This window comes from Dermochelys coriacea, chromosome 4 (genome assembly GCF_009764565.3).
Source record: "Dermochelys coriacea isolate rDerCor1 chromosome 4, rDerCor1.pri.v4, whole genome shotgun sequence".
NCBI lineage: Eukaryota > Metazoa > Chordata > Testudines > Dermochelyidae > Dermochelys > Dermochelys coriacea.
Window position 1 is genome coordinate 144003992 of NC_050071.1, and position 13721 is coordinate 144017712.

Sequence of the window (13721 nt, forward strand, 5' to 3'; positions counted from 1 at the left end):
ATGCAGGTAAGCGCTGGGTGGGATTTTCAGAAGCCCTCAGGCACCTAAATACATTGAAAAATCCAGCCCAAAGTCACATGGCCAATCTGTGGCAGAGCATGGTCTCGCCAAGTCCCCAGCTAGCGCCCAAACCACTGGACCCGTCCCCAAGGGTGGGAACCTGCTTCTCTTTCTCGGTCCCTGACGCCCTCTTACCCAGCCAGGGGCCAGCATTGGGGTCATCGTCCTGCTTGCGAAGCAACTTCGGTCTGCGGCCCTGGAGCAAGCAGACCTATGAAACATCCACATCCAAACCCAGATCACATGGGGGCTCCGGACTGCAAGGGCCCAGCCCGAGCCCAGCCCCTGCTATCACATGCAACCCCAACATACCGTCCCAATCACATGCCAAGCAAGCGCCATCTTCAAACTAGTGAGACACTGTCTTCCCTGCCCCACGCTGCTCCGACCATGTGTTCCCCCCACTCTTTACATTTCCAGCTTGAACTGACTCCCGACCAGTTTCTCCCCATTGGCTCTTGGGCCACCACTGTCCTTTAGCTTCACTAGCTCTTCTCCCTCCTTGGTTCCCTGCCCCCAGTGTATTTACAGAGCAATCAGATCCCCCCTCAGCCTGCATTTTGCCAAGCTCTTCCAGCGTGCTGTCCTAAGACAGGCTCTCCATTCCCTGGGCCATCCTACCCACCCTCCTCTGCCCTGTGCCAATCCGAATGCCTCTTTCTGGAACATGGGTACCCAAAATTGTGCACAGGATTCCAGGAGAGATCTTACCAGTGCGCTGGCTGATCTCTCTCTCTACTGGAAACACCTTGCCTGATGCGTTCTAAATCCCCTAGCAGTGGGCCGCAGCCGCTAATCAGACCGCAGTCACTCACCAGGGCTGGATTCCAGGCGGCCCGTGTAGTGAAAGGCTCCAGGCCCTGTTTCCAGCGGTGTTTAAAGGGATACCTACCCATGACCCGGGCTTGAACCACCACTTTGATGCAGGCACCATCATGGGTCTCGCTGGACAGCAACATCTCTTCTTTCAGGACCCCTTCTTTGTGCGCGGTGTACTCACACTTAACACTGTAGCCTGGAATGGAGAAGAAATTAAAGCCAAGAGTCAATAGCCAAGCCTCTTGAAGGCAGCGTTGTGCAGGGGTTAGAGCTGGGAGATCTGGTCTACTCCTGATTTCCGTTGGTCATGGCAGTGTCACCTCTGGGTGCCACAACATCCCCTGCACTCCATACATATGTAGCCCCACCTTGCGACAGGGCTGTACAGCTCTCGGACAGAGGCACCCATTCCCACATGGTGCCTGGAGCCAGAAAGGGACTGGGGCAACCAGCTGGCAAGCAGGAGCTGGGAGACAGCGTGGCCTTATGGATAAAGCATGGGACTGGAACTCAGCAGACCTGGGCTCTACCACTGGATTGCTGAAGTGACTTTCCCATGTTCACCCACTGCCTCGGTTTCCCCATCTCTGAAATGGGGATAAAGATACTTACTTTCTAGTAAAACACTTGGTGACTGGCCCTGGGCACTCTCTAGGAGCCAGGTGGTAACGCTGGGAAGGGGTTATGGTTGGCGAGGTTATAGATCCCCCTCACTTCCCTGGGCTGGAGAGTCAGTGTGCTCAGAAAACATCTGCTCTGGAGCTCTACCGAGCACCAGCCGGTGCTTCAGATCAGTCCTGTCCATCACAGAGCGCGGGAGCTTTGCAGCGACACCAGGCTCTGGGCAGGGAGATGCTCTCCTGGCTCCCTGCAGCTGGGCTTGGGAAGCGTCCCTCTATTGACTGGGCGGGGGGCTTTGCAGAGCCCGGGCCCAGCATCTCCGCCATGACCAGTGGCCCATGCCAGGAGGCCATTCCACCCAGCAAACTGACGGTTTGGCTCACAGATCCTTAATGCATCTGTCTGTGCGGGGCTGGGGAGCCGGGGCTGATCTGCACAGACCTGGGGCTTTAATCCATCAGAGGAGAGCAGGTGATGTTTCCCAGATGCCCAACGGACCGAGAGAACTCTGCTAGGTGCGTCTGTGCTGAGCCGGTGGCATGAACCGTCCCTAATCAGGAGGGCCAGGGAGGTGACTTGATTCGCCGTCTTTGACAGCAAAGCCAGTCAGAGCTGACGACCCACCCACTCCTCTAACCCAGCGCCCCACAGAGCAGCCATGGGGAGGCGAGGAAGTGCAGCAACAGGAAATGGCTTCAAAGAATTCACATTGGAGCCTGAGCTGAGCGATCACTGTAGGTGGGAATCACCGGAGCTGAATCCCACTGTATCTAGCAAGTGTAACGACCCAGCCCAGGGTCCTCAGCGGGGTTCGAACCTCAGCCCTTCAGCACTGCTGCACCGCCCGGTTGAGCTGAAGGAGCAACTCCTCTGGCTGGCAGCACTAGTGGGCTTTTATCCGCTGTGGACCAGCCGCTAGATGGGGACACCGCATGCGCTTTGCCAGTGCGACTAAAAAGGAGTCATTCGCAGGCCCTGCTCAGCCCGCGGTGAAAAGGTGCTTCGAGCCCCCACTATGCTTCGGGGGGCGGGGGGTGCAGAGCCGGGGCCGGACATGCTGCAACTGCTACAGGAGCACATGCTGCCCTTGTTTAGGGTCTGAACTGCAGCAGCACCCGGAGGCCCCAATCCGGATCTGGGTCGCACTGTACTATGTGCTCTGCAGCCACGTAGCCCCTGCCGGGGCGGGGGGAGGGGGGTTCAGGTTGAGAAAGGTGCAGCTGCTCTTGTATATGCCTCAGGGCCCCTTAGTACACAGCCTGCCTCTGCAGGGATCCCCTTCCAGCCACTGCTGCTGGTGTAGCCCCCTTCAACTAGTGTTGCCACTTTCTAACTGCTGGGCCCTGCCTCCTCCCCCAAGGCCCCGCCTCTCACCCTGAGGACCCGCCCCACCTCTATCCCCGAGGACCTGCCCCACCTCTACCCCAAGGACCCATCCCTGTCACTTGCTGGATTGTCTCAAGGAGCCTGCCTGCAGGTAGGAGGTGGCCCCAGCTGAGCAGGGACTGGCACGGGTTAATAACCCGGCACCTCTCCCCAACCTGTGGTAACCGGACTTTCGGTTCAGGTGCCATTTAGGGTTGCCAGATCCCCTTTTCAGGCAGACTTTCCGGTCAAAAACTGGGCACCTGGCAACCTTAAATGGCACCCAGACACAGATGCCAAAACCCAGAGTGTCTGGGTAAAATCCGGATGGGTGGAAGCCCTACCTTCAACACTCCCTCCATCTGGCAGCAGCTGGCAAAGCCAGGGTTCAGCACCATTTCTCCACACTGATCCTCGCCCTTCACACCCTGCCTTTCCCTCTCCCTCTGCACTAGGCCCGAGTGAAAATAAGCAGAGGCCACAAACTTGGATGGCCCCACCCGTTCACCACCCCATGCAGACTTATAGAACCCATTTTCACTGGGGCACCTGGGGCAGAGTGGCGAACTGGAGCAGATTGCTTGCTGGTGTATGGAGGCTGAGGAGGAGCAAAATGGAAGAACTGCAAGCCCTACGGCCAAGCTGCTCTGGTACACTTGGCATTAGCCCCAAGCATCAGCTGTCCCAGCTCCTGGGCTATCAGGGTCACTTTTACAATAAAGATCAACATCCCAATATTCAAAGTTAAGTGGAAAGCTGCATGTGGTAACACTGAGTGCCAATTGCATGAGCAATTTCTGTTACTGTGTGTGAAAATAAGGTAGGTGCAAATACCCACTTTCTGTGCACATTCACAGTAACTGCATTTGCACGTGAGGGGTGCCAGTTGGGCACAAGCTTCGTTAAGAGTTTGAACCAGTGCAACCGGAAGTCTCATATGCGCTGGAGGTGAAGAGCAGTCTGCGAATGCAGATGATCAAACAGGTGCACAATTTGTCTCAGGAACAGGACGCAAGAGATATTCCTACCATTTGGGACACAGCATTTAAACCAACAGGGACACGTTAAGGGAGCAATACGTCCCACTGAGAGAGATTCCAGAGCGATGCCAAAACCGACAAACAAAAGGCAGCCCAGCAGCTGATGGATAGAGATACAACATGTCATAACACTGACCCATGTCATGTGATCACAGCCAGGCACACAGAACTCTCTCTCACCAGCTCTCCGGTCCATTACACACAACATACCCATTTGGAATTCTGCACGATTACCCTCAATGCTGTAGTATTTTCACACAGTGCCCAAAAGTTGCCACACCCTTCACGTGCCCGAATGCCTCGTGGGTCCTTGCTCCAAAGAGATTATGATGTAATAGGGGCATTGCAGTAAATGCCCAAGACCCAACGTGCTAGGTTGGCGTACGCTGGTAATTAGCAAGACACAATGATTAGCCACTTGGCCATCACCATTTGAGTCTGAGGGAGTGGCCCTGGCAAGGCAGACTGTGTATCAGTCACACGCAGGAGTTCCCCCGATGATCCCAAGATGGGCTGAGCACCCGCAATTCATGCTGAAGTCCAAGGGAACTGCAAATAACTAGCACATCTCAGGATCAGGCCCTGTCTACTGACTGGGAGTTCTATTCCTAGCTCTCACAGCCCAGCTCGGTGCCTCGGTTTCCCTAACTGTAAAATGGCAACAACGACACTTGGTGAAGCAGGGTGAGGTGCGAGAAGCAACATACATGGTGCTGGGAACAGACCCAGGAATCCTGATTCCTCATGCCAAAGTCTAACCCCGGGCCGCTTTGCAGGCAGCCAGATGACTGAGCAAAGGAGAGGAAAAAGGAGTGGACAGACTGATAGGGAAGCAATGAACCCAGGTGTTTTAAGGAACAACAGGCAAATGAGGAGAGGCAGGAGAGGGACAGGAAGTAGGGAAATCTACGGTGTTAGGGATGCATCTGGCTGGCCAGATGGCGGCCCAGGAGAAGGCTTCCCCCCAGGCCTAATTGGAGAGATGGCTAATAAGGCCTGGCACCATCTGGCTCAGAGAGAGCAACTTCCAACAGAGCAACAGATGATCTCTGGCCTCCGGGTAGTTACGCTTAGCTAGTTTCCTCAAATGCAATTTAAGGACCAAAATGAACTTGAATTATTGGTCTGCTCAGGGCTCATTTTAAAGCCTAACCCGAACAAGATTAGCTCACAGACAATCTGAATCTTGCCCTGGAGCACTGAGTTGTTTTCACATCCAACCTGAATCTGGCACTTGTAGCCACGTCTCGCTGGGTTTGGGCTGGGTGGCAAGGTCAGGCACAATACAGCAGGAGCTGGAGCCAATGGACCAGCATGGCTGGGGTGCTTCAAATAGACCTATCTCCTTCTGCCTTTCCCAAACCTGCCTGACCCACCGCTCTGCCCCCAGGAGCCGGGGGCCACCCATGCCCACACCCCAGCCCTGCCACAGCCCTCCGCACCCCCAGACAGTGAGATGGCCCAATTGTCCCGCAGGACGGGGCAGCCCCCCCATCTGCTGCCACCTCCTGTCCAGCCCCGCAGCAAGGATCTGGGCACAGGGTGGGTCGGGGGGGAAGAGCGGGGGCAGTACCCACTGGCAGAGCCCCCCGAGCTCCTCCTCCTTGGATTTCCCAAAGTGATGCAGCAGGCCCCATGAGCTATTCCACGCCGGGCAAGGCAGGGTGCTGGGCAGGGGGCGCCCGGTGCGGTGTCCCAGCTGGCCACACTGCTCCCCTGGCAGCTGAGTCTGTCTATCAAGGCAGGAAACAGCTGGTGCGAGCACATCGCTCCCTCCCTTGGCAGGGCTGCCTCTGCCAGCCACTAGCCCATGTAAATAAAGGACTATTTGCCATGGTCCAAACTCTGCCAAGTCAACCCCCAGCACCCGTCCCCGCTCTGCTCAGGCCTAATTGTAAAGCCTGACCCAAACCTGATCCAAGCATCCTCAGCCATTTCCACGCCTGCCCCAACCCAAACCTAACACCTGAGGTCGAATCCCCTCGGGGTCAGGTCACAAGGCTCCAACTTGACGGTTCTTCCTCTGGGTCTTAGGGTCATTATCAAGCCTGACCTATGCAGCAGAGTAGAACTGTGCTCTGCCTTCTCATTTTTGGTACACTTTACTCCCACAAGGCTCAGAGCCTTGCACGGGTGCAAATCACAAGGGTGTTAAATATGCATGTGCAAACTGTAATTTTTCAATAGCTTATGACTTGGCCAGATTTGGGCAGCTTTTCCCCGGGATGGCAGAGGGCATCTCTCTGATACCAGAGCTAGACCCAGGCCTAGTTTCAAGTCCCTATGCCAAAGCATGGGGGATGCTAGAGCATCTCAAAACTGTTGTAAGAGGAGTTGTTTTTTCTAACATGGGCAAAACAATGCATTTTCCCCAAAACTCGGTTCTCAAAGAACTGAACTATTTTTGCTAAAACTTTTAAAAAAAATCAGCTGGAGTCAGATGCCGAGTGTGGAAAATTCCAGCCCAACAGGTTAAAGTTTGGCAAAGTTACAAGCAACTGAAAACAGGGTCTTGTAATGGGAAGTGTCAGGTAACCTTAACTCTAGGTGGCGCTATCTACCATTCCTGCTTCTAAGATATGTGCAACACCCAGCACAATGGGGCCCTGATCTTTGATGGGGGTCGCTGGGCTCTGGACATTGTTGTAATATAAACCACCAGCCAACCTCCCAAGTCTCCAAAATGCCTCCTGTAATTTGCTCAAAACTTGCTGGAAAAGTTCTATCTTGGGTGAAGCTCTGGCACGTGACAAGCCAAGTGGATTGGAGAAGTGGGGGGTAATTCTGGTTTAGCACGGGGAAGCCAGCTTCAGTCTCACCAACGGATAGGGTTGCCAACCCTCCTGGTTTCACCAGGAGTCTCCCGGAATCAGGCCCTATTTCCCATAGGCTACTTTCTACCCTGTGAGCCAGGGCACAACTCCACTCACCCAAATTTGTCCAGTCAGAGAGGTGGGGCCAAACCGGAGCAGCACTGCAACCCTGGAGGGGAGAGCCAAGCCCAGCCAGCCCCACAGCACAGCATCTACAGGAGACGCCACTGTGGGGTGAGTGTCAGGCAGGACCCAACCCCCCTGGGGGGCAGCACCCGACTGAACTACCCCAGGGCAGGGCTGTAACCACCAGGGCGTGGTTGCAGGGGCAGCTCAGGGTCAATAATGCCAGGCAGCTTGGGCGAGCCCTGTAGAGCGGAGCTTGGGGAAGGAGTGCCATCTCTACCTCCTGACTCACCTCAGCAGATCACCCAGCCTGTCTGGGTGGAGAGAGGGGGCACAACCAAAAAGCGGAGGGGGACAGGGACGTGGTCCCACATGTCCCCTCCCCTCATACATCGCTGCTGGCAGAGGGTGCAAATATGCTTGCTCGCCCCAGAAGCTAAAACCCCTAGTTACGGCTCTGCCCCAGGACCTCCACCCCTGGGTCGCGACAGGCCTGGAACATTTACAGAGGGGTCCTGAGTCCAAAAAGGTTGAGAACCGCTGGACTGAAGCACCTTCTAGAAAGGCAGCCAGGCTTATGGGAACACACAGAGACAAAGAATCTGCCCCTTCCCTGGGTGGTTTATTCCAGCAGTTAATCACCCACCCTGTCAAAAACCTGCCTTCTTGCTAATGCGAACATGTCGGGCTTTAACTTCCAGCCATTGGGTCTTGTCCTGCCTTTCTCCATGAGATTACAGAGCCCGCAATACCTGGCATTTTCTCCTCAGGAAGGCAATTGAACACTTGGATCAAATCACCTCTCAGGCACCTTTCCGAGAAGCTAAACAGACCAAGCTCTTGAACTCTCTCACTCTCAGGCATTTTCTCCAGCCCCTGAATCACTGCTTTTAGAGTAGCAGCCGTGTTAGTCTGTATTTGCAAAAAGAAAAGGAGTACTTGTGGCACCTTAGAGACTAACAAATTTATTAGAGCATAAGCTTTCGTGAGCTACAGCCCAATTCATCGGATGCATTTGGTGGAAAAAACAGAGGAGAGATTTATATCACTTTGAATTTGATTTGAATCACTGCTGTGGCTCCTTTCCGCACCCTCTCCAATTTCTCAACTTGCTTTTGAAAGTGCGGGCACCCGGCGGGACACGCAGTGCCCACTGTCGGTCACACCAATGCTGCACCTCGAGGTGAAACCACCTCCCTGCTCCTACTCGCTACTCCCCTGCTGATGCACCTAACGATTGTACTCGCCCTTTTGGCTCCAGCGTTGCACTGGGCGCTCATGCTCAGTTGCTGGTCCCCTGTGGCCCCTAAACCCTCTGCAGACTCGCGGTTTGCCAGGACACTGCCCCCCATCCCGTAGCTATGGCCTGCGTTCCGCGTAGCTACATGAACAGCTTTGCCTTTGGCTGCACTGAACACTTTTCAGAACTCCCCTCTGCCAAGTAGAAGCAGGCCAGGCCACGGATTTCACACACGCACGCACAGAGCCTGGGTGATTCCTCCAAGATCCACTGGAAGGTAACAGCATTAACATTGCTGCCGTGAATTCGACCGCGCTCTGCATATTCGTAACATACAGTGCTCTCCTTGCTCATTCACCATTACGAAAAGCTCAGCCCCTGCTTCCCACTGTGCCTGGCGGGGTCCTGTTGCCCAGTCACACCCACTGACGAGTACGGTAAGTTCTGAGGAGGCGCAAAGTGGTGTACAGTGGAGACGCCACTCCCCAACTTCCTCCCACTCAGCGTAAGCCACAGGCTCTTCGGCCCCCTTACCCACCAGAAGGGAAGAGGGGAGAACAGTCTGATTGTGAGGAATTCTCTGTTATTCATCCCACGGAATCCAGCCCACAGAGTCTGCAAAGGTTTAAAACCCAGAGAAGGAAGTACTCCTCCAGGCAACACATCGTCAACCTGTGGAACTCGCTGCCAGGGGATGTCGTGAAGGCCAAAAGAATAACTGGGTTCATGGAGGATAGGCCATTAGCCAAGATGGTTAGGAATGCAACCCCATGCATTCAGCTGTAGAAGCTGGGACTGGATGACAGGGGATGGATCATTCAAAATTGCTCTGTTCTGTTCCTGCCCTCTGAAGCATCTGGCAGCGGCCCCTGTCAGAAGACAAGATACTGGGCTAGATGGACCATTAGTCTGACCTGGTGTGGCCATTTGTTCTTATGTAGAGCATTACCAGTGCTACTTGGTGGGAAGAGTGTAACATGCTGGAAGATATGGTGTGTTTGCAGACATTGAGCATTGGGTGAGTTCAATCCTTGAGCGGGCCATTCAGGGATCTGGGCCAAAAATTGGGGATTGGTCCTGCTTTGAGCAGGGGGTTGGACTAGATGACCTCCTGAGGTCCCTTCCAACCCTGATATTCTATGATTCTATGATATTGTTAGTTCTTAGGTCAGTGCTGATCCCTGCCATCCAAACCACGGCCTGTTAGGAAAACCAAGGTTGAGGGACCCAAAATCACCATGGGCAGGGGATCGCATGCTCTATTGTTTGCAGTGTGAGCACCTGTCATGAAAACTTCCCCCATTTCCACTAGGAGACCCAATGCAACATCAGGCACTTGAGGGTAATAGAGGTGGCAAGGGAGCAGATGCTGCAAGCGTCTGGGTACAGACCTGATCCTTATGTGGCAGTACTATGTACTGCAATAAAGCCAGCAGGGTTAATCCTGGAGTGGCATGGGAAATTCTCCTACTGTGGTGGAAGAAATAAGGCAGCGCCCCACATAAACCTTCTGCACAGGATTGTAGAGTACCTCCATGAAAGCTTCCTAGAGATCTCCATGGAGGATTCCCAAGCCATCCCTGTGCACTACACAGTCTTTTCCGCGGGGGCACCCTCTGCAGAGCTGGTGCGGCCACTGGGAAGCAGATACCCACTGCACCACACTCTCTCTTCAAATTAAACAAATTAAAGAAGCATGTAACCCCTACAGTTGGATTGAATTGCATACTAACCTTGCGTGCCTTCCCCGGCATCACGCTCAGCCATGAGGCAGTCCTACCATGAGGCAGTCCCCCTGCTCTGGGGTTAAAAATAGTTCCTGGCTCTTGGGGAGAATCCCCCACTCACTTGTCTCCCATTCTCCTCCTCCAAATTGTTACCTGAGGTGGCCCAGGACTCAGACTCCTGGGAGGTGTCCACTCTGCATTTGTGAGTAGTGCTGAGGTCACTGCCGAGAATTGCATGCAGCTCCTTGTAGAAGCGGCATGTCTGTGGTGCAGAACCAGAACGACCGTTCGCCTCCCTTGCCTTATGGTACGCCTGCCGAAGTTCTTTGATTTTCATGTGGCACTGCTGCGGGTCCCTGGTGTACCCCTTCTCCGCCATGTCCAGAGTGATCTTTTTGTAGATGTCTACATTTCTTCAGCTGGTTCAGAGCTATGCCTGGACAGAGCAATAAGATCCACCATCTCCTGTGTACTTCAGGCAGGAAGGTGTTTGGGGCGCTGAGCCACCGTGATCAGCTGGGCTGGCGAGCTCTCTGCTCTGATCAAACAAGAAGTGGGAATTCAAAAGTTCCTGGGGCTTTAAGAGGGGAGGGGCTCTTTCCTGTATACCCAGCTGCTATGCAGCAGAGTTGAAATCGTTCAGCACAGCGGTCACAGCTGAGCATTGTGGGACACCTCCGGGAGGCCAATTCAGTCAACTTACACAATGCTGCGTCTACACTGCCTGCCTGTCAACACATCAACATGGAATTAAGCGCTATGCCTCTCACAGATGTGGAGTAATTAAGGCAACGTAACAGGTGAGTTAGGTCAGTGGAAGGGACCTGGTAGTGGAGACACACACATTATTAGGTGGACGTAAGGCGGCTTCCGTCAACCTAAGTTTGTAGTGTAGACCAGGCGCAAGTTATGGAACCAGCTGTGCATGTCTGCAAACTTTTCAGAGCACATCTCCGCATGAAAAACACATTAAAAGGCAATATTTATAAGAGCTGTTCAGAAGTACCAACAGCTCATACCTGTGGGGGCGAACGGCAGATCCGTTCTGTTCAAACAATGAATTGCTTTATTGTCAGCCACACATTTGAAAATTGTAAGGGGGTGGGAGGGGGAAGTATTATCAGCACAGTAGGTTCTCATTTCTCATAGGCCAGAGAAAAATGCAACATAAAAGCAAACCACGCTAAGCCTTTTCATCTGAGGAAATGTATTAGTCAAATCCCCAGCTCACGAGAAACACAGAAAAACAGGGGCTTGCCACGAGTAAGCCGAAAACGTGCACCTCTACAGTCCACAATCTTTGCCAATTACCGCTGTGATGCCTGAAGAGGGACTCAAAGGAAAGTGACATTTGGGGTGGGCGGGAAATTACAATCCAAAAAACGTTCTCTGCGTCTTAATCTGCAGAATGGAGCTCATGAGCTCTGGCAGGCTAGGTGATGATCATAGCTGATTCAACTTTTATATGCAACGATTCAAGACTTTTGAAGCATCTAAACTGGTTGCTAGGGGCACGGCAGGGCAAGAACAAAAGAAAGCAATAAGATAAATAGCATCCATTGAAACCACCAAGATTTCCCCTTTGATGCTTTCAGAAGCTTCAGGTCGAATGATTCATAGCTCTATCAGTAGCTGACAGTTCACCCTACCCTCACGAACCAATGTTTAGGGGAAAACACACATTTTGCTCCATATTAATGATGTTTGGCATTAACAGAATGCTTTTCATCAATTAATCTCAAAGTGCTTTGCAAAGGTTTTCCTAAAGGAAATGCCTAGAGGCCCACACTGAGATCGGGGCTACATTGTGCTAGGTGCCATATAAATACATAGCAAGTCCCTGCCCCAATGAGCTTCCAGTGGCATGCATGGTAGGGCTACTCCTGAGCCATGGACCTGAGAAATCTGGGGTCCTCAGCCTTGGGGCAGTCCACCTGGTGGGGCTCCCCACAGTAAACCAGCCAGGAAGCCTGCTTGTGATCGGGTGAAAAGTCATCAAACTTGACGTGTTTCTGCCAAACACCTCAGATTCCACCAACTATCATCCTCCAACAAAATGGTCATTGGAAAAGTTCCAGCCTGCTCTCCGGTGACCCAGGAATCCAGGACCTCCAATACTCTCTGCATTAAGGTGCGAGACCATAGCCCAGGAACAGCTACACCCGAGTCAGAACACAGCAGCTCAGCAACAGGGACCACCCCAAGCCCATCACCCTGTGTCCCACTCTGCCCTGACTTCCTGGAGGCAAAAGCTGAAGACTTGAATTCTCACTACGCAGTCTCTCCATGGGACCGGCCCACCCCACAAGAGCACGACTGCCCACCACAGCGACGTTCTACTGGGACAATGGAACCTTTCTCACCAAAGGGCAGGCTCGGGTGTTCAGGAAACACCTTCAGAGGCGGGCCAGTGGTCTTTTGCTAGAAGCCAAGGTGAGCAGTCAACCTCTGGGCTTTCAGAGCAAAATGCAAGCCCCACTTCTCCCACCAGCCTGCCCACAAGAACCCGGACAGGAAACAATGACTCCCAGTCCCAGCAGGCTGGAGGAAAGAATATCTTCATGTGGACAGCATAACTTTGGCAGACATCCAATATCAATGTGATGGGCACTGTATAAATAACCAAGATAGCTTCCTTTCTTACGTTCGCCTAAAGAGCTACTTGTTATGAGAACACAGATCAATAAGTCAGTCTAACAGCCTGATTTATCATTCAGAAACAAAAGGCCAAAAGCAAACTCTCTAGCAATGCTTCAAATGGGTGTGTTTTCTCCTTCCAAGCTAAGCTGACATCTTTAATACACCCTATGTGGCTATTTATTGTACACAGAAGAACCACCAGGACCCTAACCCATAAGGAGGACTCGGAGCCTAGCTCAATTAAAATTAAAGCAGGCTTCACCCCTCAGCAGCCTTGAGAGGTGCAGAAGGGACTTAAAGGAGCTGAAAGTCACCCAGCCAAAGGGCCTGTGTTTGGGTTTTTGGTTGTTTTTTTTTTAACTGTAAATGTTCGACCCCCTGTTGCTTTTCAAAAGGCACAAACATTCTTGAGAAACAAGTTTCAACGTCTTGTGCACAAGTATCCTGAGAAAAACTTTATACTGCACGCTTGTACACTCACCCCATCAGGGGGCCCAAATGAAAGCCTGTGACTTCTGATCCATCCCGACTGAAGCACCATGGCTCAGATTTCAAATTGTCCTGTAGTTTGTGGATCGGATTTGCAGAGTGATTTGCCGACACACACCCAGAAAAACTATTTCAAGGAAATCAGGATCTGCACACACAACCCAAAGTGTGTCACATCCTCCTCTAGTGACTTGTCCACACAAGGATTATGACAGTTTACTACTACCAACAACAAGCTGACTGACTTCTTCAGCTCACAGGGTAGAGGCCTGAACTATGGCACTAAACGTTAAGGGTCTGAACCCTCTCAGTAGCCTATTCAGTGGGTCTGCATGTGTTGATCTTCAACAAGCAGAAAGAAGCTAAAATCTGTTGTGTTACCTAGTCCTTGTGAAATAATTGCTCATCTCTAATTACAGAAATATACATGATTTACATATACAAAATGTATTGATTCACATGTATTAATCATTTAGATTGAGGCTTGGAAGGATTAGATTTTTTAATCAGTAAATGTCAATTTCACCATTCTGTCACAAACTGAGAAAAAAGTGGTTCCATTGATAACAGAAATTTTATAGCTAGGCAAAGTGAGATAAATGCTGCTTGAGAACTGTTCAGAGTTTGATTTAAGGATATTTATTCTGTATATTTTTACATGTGATGTTGATGATATTTTAATGGTTATCAAAGCTTTTAGGTTTTTGAATCTTAGCTTTTACTGTCATTACATAATTATTGTCCAACCCCCGCCCTGTCTGACCCTCATAATTTCCCACAA

The 13721-nt window shown here is 52.1% G+C and overlaps 1 protein-coding gene across 5 annotated transcripts in view; it reads right to left on the minus strand.

Annotated features, from left to right (window-relative positions):
- C4H20orf27 (chromosome 4 C20orf27 homolog) overlaps nucleotides 1-13721 on the minus strand; it is a 172707-nt gene that overhangs the window by 22466 nt on the left and 136520 nt on the right. For all 5 annotated transcript variants that reach the window (XR_006280666.1, XM_038399985.2, XM_043512871.1 and 2 more), the window contains one exon: nucleotides 953-1075. Coding sequence is in view for 4 of the 5 variants with exons in the window: in XM_038399985.2 (XP_038255913.1) it covers nucleotides 953-1075 (123 nt within the window). In the remaining variant the exon portion in view is untranslated. The remainder of the gene's footprint in view (nucleotides 1-952; nucleotides 1076-13721) is intronic.